Here is a 15,593-nt window from a genome sequence, read left to right on the forward strand (position 1 = left end):
GTATAAGAGCACATCTTATGAATAAATTAGTTTTATTATTATTTTAAAAAATGCTATTAACTAGAATAACTTATATGGTGTTAGGGTCAAAATCGACCCTTAMACTTCAAGAAACAAAAAGCTTTTTGTCTCAGAATTTTAAATACAAATACAAAATGTTAAGTAGCACGTGTAATAATACAAAATAAGGATGGTCGAACAAACAACAATCGATTGAGAAAACTGAACAAACAAGTTCAATTTCCACAAAATGACATTTTTTGCAAGAACGTGCAAGTTTGCTTTAACCTATGTGTGGCAAAAACAACAGTTTTTCATGACCTTTGAAGAGATATTGTTTGCAGCTGAAGCACAGAGTGTTAGTTTTTCTGTCATTTGTGGAGCAGACCTGATGCCTCTTTTAAAACCAGGAACGTGTGGCTCTTACGGTTGATTCTGAGGCAGTGATGGCAGGTGAAATGCACTTTGTGATGACACAAGTACATTGTGGTGAAACACGGACATAAGTATCACTCATGGAGGCTTTTTTTTACAATATGAAACAACGGCAGTAGTTTCTGTGAAAGTAGACCTTGGAGAGTTTGGCGACAAGTCCTTCAGGTGCAATCTGGGGACTTGTGAGATCTTYAGAAAGGTCTGAAGTGATATTGTTGCCCAAAAACTACTTCTGCCAGATGATGGGTTCAGTGACCTCAGTGAAGGATMTGCACACTCCAGCCAGAAGATGAAGACCAGTAAATACATCCAGGCCCTTGAMAATGCCAATCCACTTGACCATGGACTTTTTGGCCTTTTTAGTTTTGCCATTGAAATGACAATATTTTTAAGTGGAGATGGCAAGAACAAATCAAAGCCAGCCTGCCGTGTACATCAGGAGATATTGAGTTCCAACAGCTGTTTCTACTCTTGGAGTTGAAGGTTTCTGTAGGAACAGGATCAGTTTTAGCATCAGTGAAGTCCTGGTCAGTTGTGTCTGTGTCCTCTGGTATTCAACATCATCCTCATCCTAAAAATCCTGCTCTTCTCAATCACTATGCTACTATACCATCCACCTCATTTTCATCAAAAACTGTTCTAGAACTTCACTTATTGTAAATTGTCTTTTTATTTAGCACAAAACAAACTGGAGATGGGAATTCTTCAAATGATCTGAATTTTGAATGCATGACAAGCACATCTGGGCAGGTCCTTCAGTTTACAGATAGGTGAACTAAAAAAMCCCAAAGGACTTTTTAGGTTTGGGAGAAGAGCTGGCTATATGATATGAATTTTGACATAAATGATCGTTTTATTAACTTTTTATTAAAAATGGGGTCAAAACAGAACACAGCACCATTTACTATAGGTCATATTTTCACTACAGTATTTTAAAACTAATTCAATTTTTTTGTCTAGAGAGAGTTTCCTGACTAATCAAAAAGCTTTGCTGCAATAAGAAAATAATATGTGGTTCTTTTGTGCTTTTCAAAACAAAAYGAGGTCGGTGGCAATCCCAACACCTTGAAAATGGTATTTTCCAGCGTCGGAGTTGAACAACCTCAAAGTTTCTTCTTCGGTCTCTCTTTCGGTGTCGTTCTCAATCGTGCCATCCCCACATCTTGTTAAACTCTGTACAGTAAATAATTATAAATTAGCTGCATTTTTGGTTAAAGCACAGTGTTCAAAGCATGGCAAGGAATTAGCAGCTTACAGTCTGGAAATTATGGTACATTGTCATCTGTCAGTGGAAAGTTTCTATTTGTTTTGCATCAAAACAAACTTTTTCAAATAATTTTATTGTTGCTTTTAATAATATGAATATCCTGATTTGACTTGTAAGGTGCCTCAAAAGAGCTTAATTATTTTCCTCATGTAATTTGAATTTTCTCTCACTTAATGTACACCACTTTCCAACCCTACAAAAATAATGTGCTGGATAATTATAAAAGTGSATACTTATCAAACTGATGTTAATGCTTCTGTGTATTATTACCAGGAGGACGTGCCAATGGGGCAGTTTGCAGCTAAAGGTAAACCAAACCAAGATGTCCGTTTCTCAACCAACGAAGAAGGCCCACCCAGGTACTCGTCACACCACTTTGATAGCACCTTAAATCGAAACCATGAYCTTCGAATTCCTCCAACCATTGTTGTCTCCGATGAAGAGTCGAGGTTTGTATCAGCCATATCACCTTCATTAGATTTTAAGGTTAACCAGTGTCACTCCCAACAACCTTAGTTCTGCCACATCCAGTTTTGTCTATTTGAAACAGTGGCCCTAACAAGTGAACATTTTGAACATAGACTGAGTCACACACTTGTAATAACACGAAGTTATAGTTAGTTTTGATAGTACACTTCTCTTCTGCCCCTTTTACTAAGATTTGAATCAAATTAAAATCATAATTTATAAAAAAAACAATGACAAAACTCCTTTTCTTCTAAAACGATTTGTTGTCAGAAACCTCTCCAGTAAAAAGTATGCAAGTCAAAAAATGAGCCTTATGTTATTTTTTCTTTTTATTTACATATGGCCAAGATCAATTCATCTTTGTAGCTTTTAGTACTGCTGCATTGTTGAAATTGGTTTTGCCAAAGTTAAAAATCAAAAAGAAAAAAATAAGTAGGTTCTCTGGATGGGTTCTTCTTTAGTGAAACATTTCGTCTCTCCTCCAAGAGACTTCTTCAGTCTGATGAGTTTCAGGCTTATAAGCACTGCACCCAAATTGTGGACAAACAGGTAAGTCACATGCAAAAGAGGGCCATTGCCTAACAATAGGCTTGATTAGCTCTATTGGTCATAGAGGGTCATGTGCCCCATCACTTGACATTGGTTTGGATGCTTTTGGATGCTTCTTCAATTTACAAGTTTTTAATAAATAAGTAAATTTTTACAGAAACAAAACWAATGCTGCCTTTGCTATTGCATGGTTTTGCTGCTATTTGTTAAGTTGTTTAAAATGAACTTGTTGCTTTCTGCTTGTTACCAGCAGTTCCTCTCAGCGCCACGGCTCCAGGGCAGAGTTGCGCAGAGCCTCTGTCTACAGCACCATGGACCAAGGGCCCCAGTTGGGAAATTATGCCAATACCCTTCCACGTCAGACAAACAAAAACAGACCGACCCTTGAGACGCTCCGCAAAACATCTGAAGCAAGTGGTGTTTAATATTTTATCAGTAGTTTTATTAAAATTGGGAGTACTTTTATTGAGATAGTTAAAGTTTTTTATTGTACAATTGTGAATATTTATGAGTCAGTAAGTATTAAACTGTGAAAATAAATATAAGCAAATATGATTGGACTGGAGTATGCTTACAGATTCCAAGTAACGGTTTAGGAAATCTATTTACCTCTACAAATGATTTTATTATAACATGCGAGCATGAGAGCTGTGAAGCTTATAAGTGTTGTTGGACAGCATCAACAACTATTTCTCTATGGTTATGTTAAACAATTATATGACTGTTTCTTGTTCAAATTTATTAACTAATCTAAATCTGAACAATTTTTAGACTTAACTGTTACAAAATTTCTCATGACAGCTGGTGGAAATGGATGGTGTCTACTCAGACTCGAGCAGTCTGCCAGAACCAGATCTTGACAATGAAGAGCCTCAAGGTCCCCCGAAGAAAGCACCAATTAGATTTGGCTGGATAGTTGGAGTAAAGGTGATTTTTGATTTATTTATTACTTTAATAATCTTTAAATACTATCATTCTGCAAAATCACATTCCCACAAGGAAGCATTCTGCTGCCTTTTCTTTTCAATGTTTCCATCGATAACATTTGTCTTGCAGTAGGTAACTGTTTTGTTCATGTATATGTCGACGATACCATCATCTACACCACTGTTCCTTCCCTGACTACAGCTCTGTCTTCACTGCAGGCTAGTTTCACTTCAAAACAACAGGCTTTCACTAGTCTGTTGGTTTTGAAATTAATGTTTTTAATAAAAAATCAAGAGTCCCTTTTAAATTTCTTCCTCGAATGGGACCGAGATTCATTTAGTCAAAAGCTACAGCACCTTGGTATTTGGCTTGACAACAATCTCACATTTGAAACCCACATAAATGTCCTGCAGTCAAAGGTTACATACTGCATTGGTTTCCTTTACCACAATAAATCTTTCATTCACTCTGCCTAACAGTTTCTGGTTAAAAGGACAGTACTTCCAAATATGGATTATGGTGTTGTGGTTTACAAGTCTGTGTCTGAAATCCTTCTTCACAAACTACTGTAGATGCTTTTTATCATGCTGCTATCTGATTTGTAACTGATGCTTCRTTTAAAACACACCTCTGTGTCACATCTCCCTGATAAGCTGTCCATCTCTTCATTCTCGCAGACAAAGCCACWGGTTTATGTCTATGTACAAAAATCCTCATTGGAAAAACTCCACGTTACCTGGCTACAGTCCATTACCATTCATAAACCAATTCACACTTCATGTTCTAGTGACCTCATCAATCTCCCCATACCAAAATTTCATACTTCCTTTGCTTGCTCCCCATTTCAGGTTGTTTTTTTTGCCACAGATGACTGGAACCAATTGCAATGGACCTTAAAATTTATTTCACTGACTCTCCTCTTTTAAAAGTTCTATGCATTCAGTATTACAGGTTTACTCTTTGTTTAGTTTCATTTTATTTTTTATGTTTTTATTATGTGTAGTATGTTTTATACAGTATGCGTTGCTTTGTGCTGTTTGTGTTGTGTTTTTACTGTTGTCGTTGATCTGGTGGATCTATGACATCTGGTGTTATTTTGCTGCGTCTTGTCCAGATAAATATTGTAAATTAGAATTGGTTCACAACTGACTAATGTGTAGATAAAGGCTTCATTAAATTAATAATGTATTAGTTTGTAGCTATCACTTCACCATCACAGCTAACTTCACTTTATAACTTTGGTCCCAGATTCGTTGCATGCTGAATATTTGGGGGATCATCATGTACCTCCGTCTGACCGTGATCACCTCTCAGGCAGGCATTGGTAAGTCATCTTTTCATTTATTTTTCATGCATTCAGTTAAATACCATTGGGTTCCTTTAAACAGCAGGCATATTTATGGCTTCTTATCTTCAGCTATTACTTGACATTGACTGATAGTAGTGTTGCCACAAGAAATGATAAGAGCGAGGACAATGTTCAGGGGGATGGGGTATTATGCAAATTCTTTGAGCTTTATATCAAGTTAAAATGTCATTTCCTCATCAAAACATACCCAGAGTGTTGCTTTCACTCATTCATGCATGTTTAAGAAATACTTGAATGGTACAAACCACTGCCTGTTTGTACTTAGCTTCTCCCAGGAGCTCAGTCTGCAGCCAAGCTCCCACTCCTCAGAGTACACCTCCCCTGAAGCATTGTTGAGAAAATATGCTGAAGTGGGAGTGTTAGACTGGAAATATACTCGCTCCGACGCCGACGGGTCGACACGCAGTCACGTGGTTGTTCGGCAGTCATTTTCACACAGACCTTTCCTAGTTCCTGCACACTGCTCCGAGCTCGGGGGAACCCCTCCCTCCCGCTGAACCATACGTCACTGCATGGAATTTCTCCCCTYAACAGCAATGCAGAAAAAGTCACTCACCTGACAGATTTTTATCCACATCTGTCCTGGTTAAAACACTCCACAGTTTCAGATTCCTCCGTGCCTGTTTATCTGTTATGTCTGTTTACCTCCATTCATGAGTTTTTCATGGTTTGACTATCTTTATAAAACTCTGCTTCCTGGTCGGCTCGGGGAGCGAGTCGTTTTTGTTTTTTCCTTTTTTTTAACCGAGTGGTTGAAGTAAATGCAGCGCACAGCGCTGTCAGTACAAACACACATGAGTTTTTCTCGGTTTGTCTATCTTTAAAACTGCTCAAAACCGTCTGTTCTAGTCAGAAGCGAGTTTTTGTTTTTTTCTTCTGCTGTGTCCGTCCAAGTGCTTTCAGTTCAGACCAATCACACTTTACCGTCGACAAGGGAGGGGGGTCAAAAAGTTCTGCCGGGGGCTTGTGCCAAAAGGGGCTGTCAACACTACGTTGCGAAGCCCGGTGACGTAATTTTCGTCATTAAACTACGACAAACCGTGCCGACGTCGGCAGTTCGCAAGGAGTATTTTTCCAGCTTTAGAAATGATGGGAGGTTCTTAAAGATACAGAGGCCAATTTCAAGKTATTTAGATAGGCTATGATACAAATACATAATACTGTCCTCTTAACAAATCAGTTTAGGAACTCATGAAAAGACCTCTACTTTGGAAGGCCAATGTAGATTAGCACCAWTTTGAATCAGGTTGACTCCAGAAGTTAATATATTTTAATAAAATATGTCCCCTTGGTTCTAAGAGTATATTGCTAATACAGACTAAATGTAGCTAAGAGATTTAGGCTAGGAGAACAGCAAAGTTACAGGGAGGCATAGYCCCCACTGGTTTCTTTGGTTGTGCCTGAGTAAGCGTATTTGAAACAACTAAACTCACAGAGATTTTTCTAGTAAATAATTTTGTTACATAGAGAATTTTTCAAATAACTCTGCATTGTTCCATGGGATTTCTCCATTTTGTTTTGGACTCTCATTTTGGTTTGTGGTKACTTAAACTACGCTCAACTAAAATGCACAAGTAAATCTTACTTGTATGATATTTTGATTTTGTTTTTTGCAGTGTTGTCRCTTGTTATAATCGTCATGGCTATTATGGTGACGATTCCAACTGCGTTATCAATTTCTGCCATTTCCACCAATGGGCGGGTGGTCTCAGGTGAGGCTTTCTAAAAAGTTATAATACAACTGCCTGAAGTAAAAACACAAAAAGTCACATGTAAAGTTCAGGGTTATGATTATTCATGCAAAATGAAGCAGTTCTTGAACTATCCGAGAGACATTTGAACGGAATACATTTTGTTTAAGTAAAGTACATTTTTGTGGGTCTTCGTGTGTTTTTATGTTTGTTAGCGTTTTTAATAACTGCTTTATGTGTAAATGTTTTTAAGGTGGGGCATATTTAATGATCTCCAGATCTCTGGGTCCTGAAATTGGAGGAGCCATCGGGTTGCTTTACGCCTTTGGCAATGCACTGGCTATTGCACTCAATACTGTTGGCTGCTCACAGGTTATTCGCGATTTAATGCAGGTACGTATTTGTATATACAGTATATATTTTTAGAAAGTTTGAATACTTGTTATTTTAAATGTAAAATAATTATTGCTATTACATTGAATTGAATACTGTGTGTTGTTTAGCATCATCTTACTATTTTACGAGTACAGTTACAGTTTGTGTAAGGCTATGTCAGTTCTCATAAATATTCTAATGTATTTTGTTACTGTTTTATTCATTTTAACAATAAAAATAACCAATTATATTCCTATGGCCAATCTGATTGATTAATGTAGAGTTTCAATGTGACCATTGTCAATCCATCGGACGATGTTCGTATCATTGGTGCGATCACTGTGACCATACTTCTGTTTATTACACTGGCTGGAATGGAGTGGGAGTACAAGGTGAGCACATTTCTGTAGACCCCCTTTCTTTTTGCCTCTGATTTCCACTCATCTTTTCATCAACTGTTCTACGGGTTTTCTTTAAAGGATGATATATACCAGGGCTTTTCAAGTGGCGGCCTGTGGGCCACATCCGCCCGTGAGTGACCAAAGTTCGGCCTGCCAATTTGTTCATTCATCTCTTAAGCCCAAACCAATTACTCTAAGTTATATATACAGTCCAAAAGTCTGTTCTCATAGCAGCTGCATGACAAAAATGAAGTCATTTTGATCTTGCAGGCTTTGCATTAAAAACAGTTCTGTAGGTTACACAAGCTCCAGGCAGAATTTTATTTTTATGCAAGATCTCAAAGTAAATTATACAGCAGGTGGGCATGGATTAAAGGTTTCAGTACCATGCTGCGGGCAAAGGGATCATCCCACTAGCGATAACCTTAAAGGGCTTGCACAAAACAGAATAAATTTTAATCATTTTGTACAAATGAACAAAACATGATTCATTTGTTTTATTTTTAATTAACTTTTTTCAGTCCTGCTCTGAGGATGTTATGGCTGAAGCCTCAAAGCTTTGAATAATTTTTTGTACAATTTTAAGAAAATTGCGAAGGCTTTAGTAGTTTTTTCATGTGAATTACATTAAACATATTTGATCAACTTGTCTTCTGAAGATGCTCTGTGTTGAAGGATCAGTGGATCTGTGGATTCCACCTAGGCTGCATTGTCGAGCGCAGATCCACTGAGAAAGTTGTTGTTTCAGCAACATTTAATTTAAAAACTGTACTTTTCAGGTTAATCAAATGTTCATCCTTATAATTTCCATAAATTRCAAGATAAGAAGGGCATTGAAAATGTATTTTTATGTATCGAAAACATATTGAACCGTGATACTAAAGTATCAAACCGACCCGAATTGTCAATTTCCTGTATCATCACACCCCTAATATGTATGTATATTTCAGTCTGTTATTTTATAATTTAATTTTGTGATGCCTTTTATTGAACACTTGCAAAAACATCTCTTTTAAACTTTTTTAAAACAGAAAAATAAATTTATGTCTCTTGTTGGACTGACACTTTAGCTTTTGAAAAACATCTGTACAAATACCTGGTATTTAACATGCTTTATTTCTACCAATTATTGGTACCATTCTGTATTTTTTGTATAGCTACAAAAAGATTTTATAACCATGTGTTTGTTTATGTTTCAGGCCCAGATGATTTTCTTTTTTTTTCTTTTACTCTCCCTTGTAAACTACTTTGTGGGCACTTTAATCTCTCCTCCTGTTTCAAAACAAGCATTGGGCATATTTGGATACAGAGGTAAATAACTGCTTTTAACTTAACATTTATGAAACGTGTATTAATTTAATGTCTTTTATCCTTTTAGCTTTATTTGAACTTTAAACTTTTTTATTACATAAAATCTGATTAATTGAGCTTTATCTTGTTATAATATCACTTCCTCATCAAAAACATACACAGAGAGTTGCTTTGACCCATCCATCCATGTTTRAGAAATCCTTGAATCTCCTGTGGTAATCATGTGGAGCTGCCTAAATGCWTGCTGGTACAAAGCACTTCCTGTTTGTACAAAGCTCCTCTCTAGAGCTCAGTMTGTAGCCGAGCTCCCACCCCAGAGAGCACCCCTTTCCTGAAGCATTCTCGTGAAGATGTGCTGAAATGGGAGTGTCTGAAATGGCAGGAGGCTCTTAAGGAGACAGATGTCAACTTCAAAGCATTTAGATAGGCTTCAATGCAAATAAATGCAGCTTTTTTTTATAACAACTGAAAGTGACATAGTTACTTGATTGTGCTATAGAATTAAACTGTGCCTGGAAAATACATAACACCCCCTCTTTCATTTAACTCTGGTTGCTAACATAAACAGGTAATGGCTTTTATGTGTGTGTAAATTTAAAAAGAAGGAAAATTCATGGTCAGTAACAGTTGAGGCTTCATGTGTAATATGCAGACAAAAAAATTCAAAACATAAAATGTTAAGATCATTTTGCTTTAAACATTCCCCTGCATCCTTATTTTTGAATCAAAATAGATAAAATGGACACATTTTAATCCTCACCTTTCCCTCCACAAATGTAAAATGTAATTTCCATAAATTTACTATTTTGGATGAAATTTTTAGGTACTGTTTAGAATAGGTAAAACTGGTTCTCTTTTTTCTTTTTTACTTAATGAAGTATTTTCAAACACCTAAACCTATATTTTACAATGTCTCTAGAGGTAGTTCCTCTGGGCTGCTACTAGTTGGTGTACAGCAGTGCTTTTCAGGGGGGCACAATAACTCAAGGCCAACAGCTGAGGGGCCAATGCGGGGCGTGGGCAGTTCGCTTAACAATTGTAGGGGAAACACTGCATTATGTAAAAGAACAAGTATTACTTTCTTTTACTTTTTACATTTATTTATTTAGCTTTATTAAATTTAATTTAACACTAATTTAAAATATTTGTATATTATATATAATAAAAAAGATAAGTTATAAGATAAGTTATGTAATGTTGGGCATCCTCATTTAAGTGGTGCTCCTTCTTCAATGCCAATAAGTTCTAAAAAATACAATATTCTTTTTTTTAAATAATTTTTCAGTGGTTTGGATTGAAGTCACTAGTTGAATGGCCATGGTATACAACATTTACAAAGAAGTCTTCAGAATGTCTTGTGACACTTAAAATGATTGTAATTTTCCAAAACTTGCAGGGCATGCTGGTTGCAAGGAGTCTGAATTCAGTGAGGATTAGGACTTTTCAAATTGTCTGTGTACCTAACTACTTCAACACATTTTATGCACTTTTAAAATTTAAAAGTATCAACCAATGATATTACAAAATATTTAGAATGTAGTAGTGCAACTTAATAAACATCATAACATAATTTGTGTAAGAAAATATGCAGACATACAAGTAAAAATAATAGGGCATTCAATAATATAAAATGTTTATGTTTTTACCGTGAAGCCATCATTTTGCTGTTTTGATCAACAAGGCTAGTGTGACATGAGATAGTGGATAGACAATAAACAATTGATGTTTTTAACAAAAGATTTGTGTGGAGCCTTTGTGGGAAAAAAGTTAAAGGAAAAATGCTTGCCCATTGTTATGTCATGAGCAAATAATATGTAGCTATAACATGATAATGCATGGGTATGTGATAATTATTGCAGCCATTTCCATGCAAAGACTGATAATTGTTTACGGAGCAGTTTGGATTTTTTTGTTTATTTGTTTGTTTGTTTGTTTGTTCTAATATAGGAAGGAATTACAATAACAAATTTCAGTCACTTGCAGATAGACTGGGGAATAATTTTTAGCAAGAGACACTTAATTCGGGTGCTCAGAATGCATGGGACTGAAGGCAAGGAATATACTGTTTGGGAAGTCATAGATTTCATGATAAATCATGCAGTCTCTTCTTAGATTCAGCCAGGGACTGACACTGCTCCTGATTATTTGTTTAGCTTCAGATAAGATGAAGGTAATTTTACTCTGAGGCCTATGGACTGCGGCTGTACACTGGTGGAGCAGATTGAAGACAAAAACAAAGCTTTTAAGATAACATCCAACTGGTTTTCTGCTATATTATTCAGGCTTCCATTTATTGATCACACATTCCCTTCAATATTTCATTTTTTTTTCTCTGTAGCTGATATCTTTGTGGACAACCTATTACCAAGCTGGAGAGGATCCCAAGGAAATTTTTTCAGAATGTTTGCTGTGTTTTTTCCCGCTTGCACTGGCATTCTGTCTGGAGTCAACATCTGTGGGGATCTTAAAGTATGAAATTCATCAAAGAATTGTGGTACTCACACCTTTTCTAGAATGTTGGAAAAACTGACCTGTACACCACTGTTTCTTTACAGGATCCTGCATCTGCTATCCCTAAAGGAACCCTGTGGGCCATTTTCTGGACAACATTCAGCTACGTGGTAATAGTAGTAACTTCTGGTAGGTTATTTATTGAAAATCAACTTGTTTTGAATTCAGCTGTCTATAAATTCCCTTCTATAAAATCTCGTAAACCCCCTGCAGTACTTCCCCAAACCTATTAGTTTTTTTTTTCATAACTTAAAAAAGGGGGGGGGGGTAGTAGTAGTGGTACCGGTAGTAAGTCGGACTCATTTCCAGTGAGAGTTGGACTCCGCCAAGGCTGCCCTTTGTCACCGATTCTGTTCATAACCTTTATGGACAGAATATCTAGGTGCAGCCGAGGTGTTGAGGGGATCCTTTTTGGTGACCTTAGGAACACATCTCTGCTTTTTGCGRATGATGTGGTCTTATTGGCTTCATCAGATCATGATCTCCAGCTCTCACTGGAGCGGTTCACAGCTGAGTGTGAAGTAGCCTGGGATGAGGATCAGTGCCTCCAAATCCGAGACCATGGCCTTGAGCCAGAAAAGCGTAGAGTGCCTTCTCCAGGTCGGGGAGGAGGTCCTGCCCCAAGTGGAGGAGTTGAAGTTTTTGGGGTCTTGTTCACAAATGAGGGAAGAATGGAGCGGGAGATCGACAGGCAGATTGGTGCTGCATCTGCAGTGATGTGGGCGCTATACCGGTCTGTCGTGGTGAAGCGGGAGCTGAGCCAGAAGGTGAAGCTCTCAGTTTACCAGTCGGTCTATGTTCCTTCCCTCATCTATGGTCACGAACTTTGGGTAGTCACCGAAAGAACGAGACTGCGAATAAAAGCGGCCGAAATCAGTTTCCTTTGCAGTGTGTCTCGGCTCTTCCTTAGAGATAGGGTGAGAAGCTCTGTCATCCGGGAGGGACTCGGAGTAGAGCCGCTGCTCCTCCACATTGACAGGAACCAGTTTAGGTGGTTCTTCTGGTAGGATGCCTCCTGGACGCCTCCCTGGTGAGGTGTTCCTGTCATGTCTCACTGGGAGGAGGCCCAGAGGAAGACTCAGGACACGCTGGAGGGACTATGTTTCTCAGCTGGCCTGGGAATGCCTTGGGATTCCCCCAGAGGAGCTGGCCCAAGTGGCTGGGGAGAGGGAAGTCTGGGTCTCTCTGCTTAGGCCAGCATCACACTACAAGAAAATCATGCAGATTTTTGCCCTTCCAACAATCTTAAGGAAGTCCAGATTATCGTGATGGCTCTAAAGATAATCATAGCAGATATTCCCGCCGTGGGTGGTGAGTTAAGAGTGATCTAGTCGGGTCGGAAGGACGTCGGGACCGCTGCGACCTCAAATCGTTGATATTCAACATGTTTGATTTTTTGGCCCGATATCACAGTGTGTTTAGTGTTCACCTGAGCTCTCAGCCTGTTGAATGAGATATGTAGCCAATCAAAAAGCGAGGTGACGTAAACACAGAGGGCATTCCAAAATACAGAAGACAAAAAACTGTCGTAACTCACCAGAAAGTCTGTTGGATGTTAAAAGTCCTATGGAATTGTTTTTCCTCTGGTAAAAATAGTCCACAAACAATCAACAATGTTTCTTCCTTGTTGCAAATGTTTATTTACTCTGAACTCACGTCTCTCTGGAGGTCACGTGAGATTTTTCCTCGGACATCGGAATTCTCACGGGATTTCAGGAAGTCTTGTGTGATTTAATAGCTGACATCTTTGAATAGTCATGAATGAAATTTCCGTGTGTGGTGTGTTGTCTCTTGCCGTGTGGCTGTACACCACGCACTGTAGGACCAAACCTGGTATATCCATGATTTTTTATCCTCACATGTGGGCTCTCTCAGTCTTTGAAAATTGGCCGACTGTTTTAAAATCTTGTACTGTGACTCAGCCTTCAGGCTGCTGCCCCCTCAACCTGACCCCAGATAAGCAGAAGAAAATGAACTGACGGACAGACGGACGGACGAAGGTTAATTGCGATTGAGTTCGTCATTCAGGTTCAAATAATGGAGTTGTAATAGAACTAATACTTTTATGTTTAAGCAAGTAATTCATGACATCCTTTAATGACCTAGGTTTTCATTACATGCTGTTCATGTGCAGATAGAATGATTAAAGTCAGAACAAGATCCGCTAACAACAGTCATTCTTAGATATCACTTGTGTTTATCTTTGTGTTTTCCATTGACCTTGTATCAAATCTTGCTAAGATGACATAATGGTGTTTGTTAATATATATACTGTATGAGGCCTCTCGAGACACAGTGAGTAGTGTGGAGAGACAGTGACAGAGAGAAGCAGAGGCACAGAGACAGGCCAGGTTCTTCTCTGTGTTTCCTGTTGTTGCAATAAAACTCAGCTGATCATCTCACGGAGTACCTTCATTCTTGGACCACGTATTTCTGTCTTTGTTAAATAAATATTGCCATAACAGAGTCATATTTTGGGAAGGAAGCACATTGTCACAGCAGGTGAAATCTTTGAGTATTTTTAGTCACCATTTCACGCAATGTTTGATTTTGATTCTTTGTGACAAATGCATGGAATCTGGTCCACACAACCTTTTTTTTCACCATTCATGTATGAGGCCCCTGGTATTTTCTTCTGCTTAACTAGGAATCTTGCTTTTCTTCCAGGTTCATGTGTGGTACGTGATGCTTCAGGGAATATAAGTGACATCATCACTGGAAACAGCACTGATGGTTGTGTGGGAGTGGCATGTAAACTGGGCTGGAACTTCACACAATGTGTCGAGTCCCAGGCCTGCAATTATGGGCTGGCCAACAATGTGAATGTAGGGATACATTTTCTTTCTACAGTCATTATGCAAGATCTTAAATTGTGCTTTCTAAAAAAATGTTATTTAAATTGTTTGATCATAAAACTGTTGTATAATACAAAAAAATCCCTTCAACAATGACATCAGATGAATTTGGTAAAATCTGCACAATAAATATTCCAACCAGGTGATGGGGCATCTTTCTGGTTACTACTACCTCATCCATCCTGGTATTTTTTCAGCCAGCTTGTCCTCTGCTCTTGGATTCCTGGTTTCTGCACCAAAAATCTTTCAGGTGAGACACCACAGTAACAACTTGTTTTATATTTAAAGTGAACTTTGAATCAGATGCTTTGTATTAGTAAAATAAGCATAGCCAATGTTAGGAATAAGATTCAGGATCATTGAACATATTTGCATTATTTGGAGGAATACTCTTTTCACATTATTTACCAAACAAACAATAACAAGTGAATGAAATATTGATGTGTAACATTGCTTCTAACTTGTGATTTTTTTGTATTTTTTAGTGTTTGTGCAAGGATCAGATATACCCGTACATTTTTTTCTTTGCCAAAGGTTATGGAAAAAATCATGAGCCCCTCCGAGCGTATCTTCTCTGCTACCTCATTGCCATGGTCTTCATTATTATTGGTGTGTTCAACACCATTTTTGCAAATATTACAATATTTAGATATTTATTTTTACAAATTTTATGAATTTTCATGAATTTATTGTATATTATATATATTTTTTTATTTCATATTAATTTTTCTGTTTATTTCTTTGTTCTTCTGGTTCTCATCACAGCGGATTTGAATACCATTGCCGCCCTGATCTCCAACTTCTTCCTGTGCTCCTACGGCCTTATAAATTTCAGTTGCTTTCACGCTTCTATCACAAATTCCCCTGGTGAGTTACATACTTTATCAATTGCCCATTTGTTGTTTTATTCATCATCTGTTCAACCAATAAAACCCCATGTATCTCCTAAACATAAACTGAAAACATTTACATGCAGGACCAAAATTTTTCATAAGAGAAATTGTTTCTTTCAGGGTGGAGGCCAGTGTTTCGCTACTACAACAAATGGATATCTCTATATGCAACAGTGATCTCAATAGTTCTCATGTTTCTGTTCACCTGGTGGGCCGCTCTGGTCACCTTAGCTATCGTCTTCTTCCTCTTTGGATATGTCATCTACACAAAACCCAGTGAGTTCATCACCGACATGCATGCATTAGAATTTATTTCCGTTCATGTCTAGACTTGCTGTAAGCTCTTGGTTAAAATCATTTTCAGTCCAACAACTTTTATTTCAGCTACTCTTGTCTGAATGTCAGTGATCTTGTTGGAAAAAAAATTAAAATAGGTGAACAGCTAACAAAAAGAGAAAAAGCTGTTATACATAAAAATTAATTATTACCTTTGTGATTTCACAATATGCAGCTAGCTTCAGAAAAGTATGCTATATATATA

General features: G+C 37.6%; 1 protein-coding gene across 1 annotated transcript in view; it reads left to right on the top strand.

The window, feature by feature from the left end:
* Nucleotides 1-1,975: 1,975 nt before the first annotated feature.
* The window catches only part of slc12a10.1 (solute carrier family 12 member 10, tandem duplicate 1), a 22,434-nt gene continuing 8,816 nt past the window's right edge, over nucleotides 1,976-15,593 (top strand). The window contains exons 1-15 of the mRNA XM_014023840.1: nucleotides 1,976-2,151; nucleotides 2,970-3,129; nucleotides 3,521-3,646; nucleotides 4,895-4,970; nucleotides 6,632-6,727; nucleotides 6,960-7,099; nucleotides 7,363-7,473; nucleotides 8,682-8,793; nucleotides 11,132-11,262; nucleotides 11,349-11,433; nucleotides 13,972-14,129; nucleotides 14,302-14,409; nucleotides 14,645-14,768; nucleotides 14,925-15,026; nucleotides 15,173-15,328. Of these exons, the coding sequence (XP_013879294.1) occupies nucleotides 1,988-2,151; nucleotides 2,970-3,129; nucleotides 3,521-3,646; nucleotides 4,895-4,970; nucleotides 6,632-6,727; nucleotides 6,960-7,099; nucleotides 7,363-7,473; nucleotides 8,682-8,793; nucleotides 11,132-11,262; nucleotides 11,349-11,433; nucleotides 13,972-14,129; nucleotides 14,302-14,409; nucleotides 14,645-14,768; nucleotides 14,925-15,026; nucleotides 15,173-15,328 (1,849 nt within the window). The 5' untranslated portion in view covers nucleotides 1,976-1,987. The remainder of the gene's footprint in view (nucleotides 2,152-2,969; nucleotides 3,130-3,520; nucleotides 3,647-4,894; nucleotides 4,971-6,631; nucleotides 6,728-6,959; nucleotides 7,100-7,362; nucleotides 7,474-8,681; nucleotides 8,794-11,131; nucleotides 11,263-11,348; nucleotides 11,434-13,971; nucleotides 14,130-14,301; nucleotides 14,410-14,644; nucleotides 14,769-14,924; nucleotides 15,027-15,172; nucleotides 15,329-15,593) is intronic.

The sequence above is a fragment of the Austrofundulus limnaeus genome, unplaced genomic scaffold (genome assembly GCF_001266775.1).
Source record: "Austrofundulus limnaeus strain Quisiro unplaced genomic scaffold, Austrofundulus_limnaeus-1.0 Scaffold392, whole genome shotgun sequence".
In the NCBI taxonomy this organism is placed as follows: domain Eukaryota; kingdom Metazoa; phylum Chordata; class Actinopteri; order Cyprinodontiformes; family Rivulidae; genus Austrofundulus; species Austrofundulus limnaeus.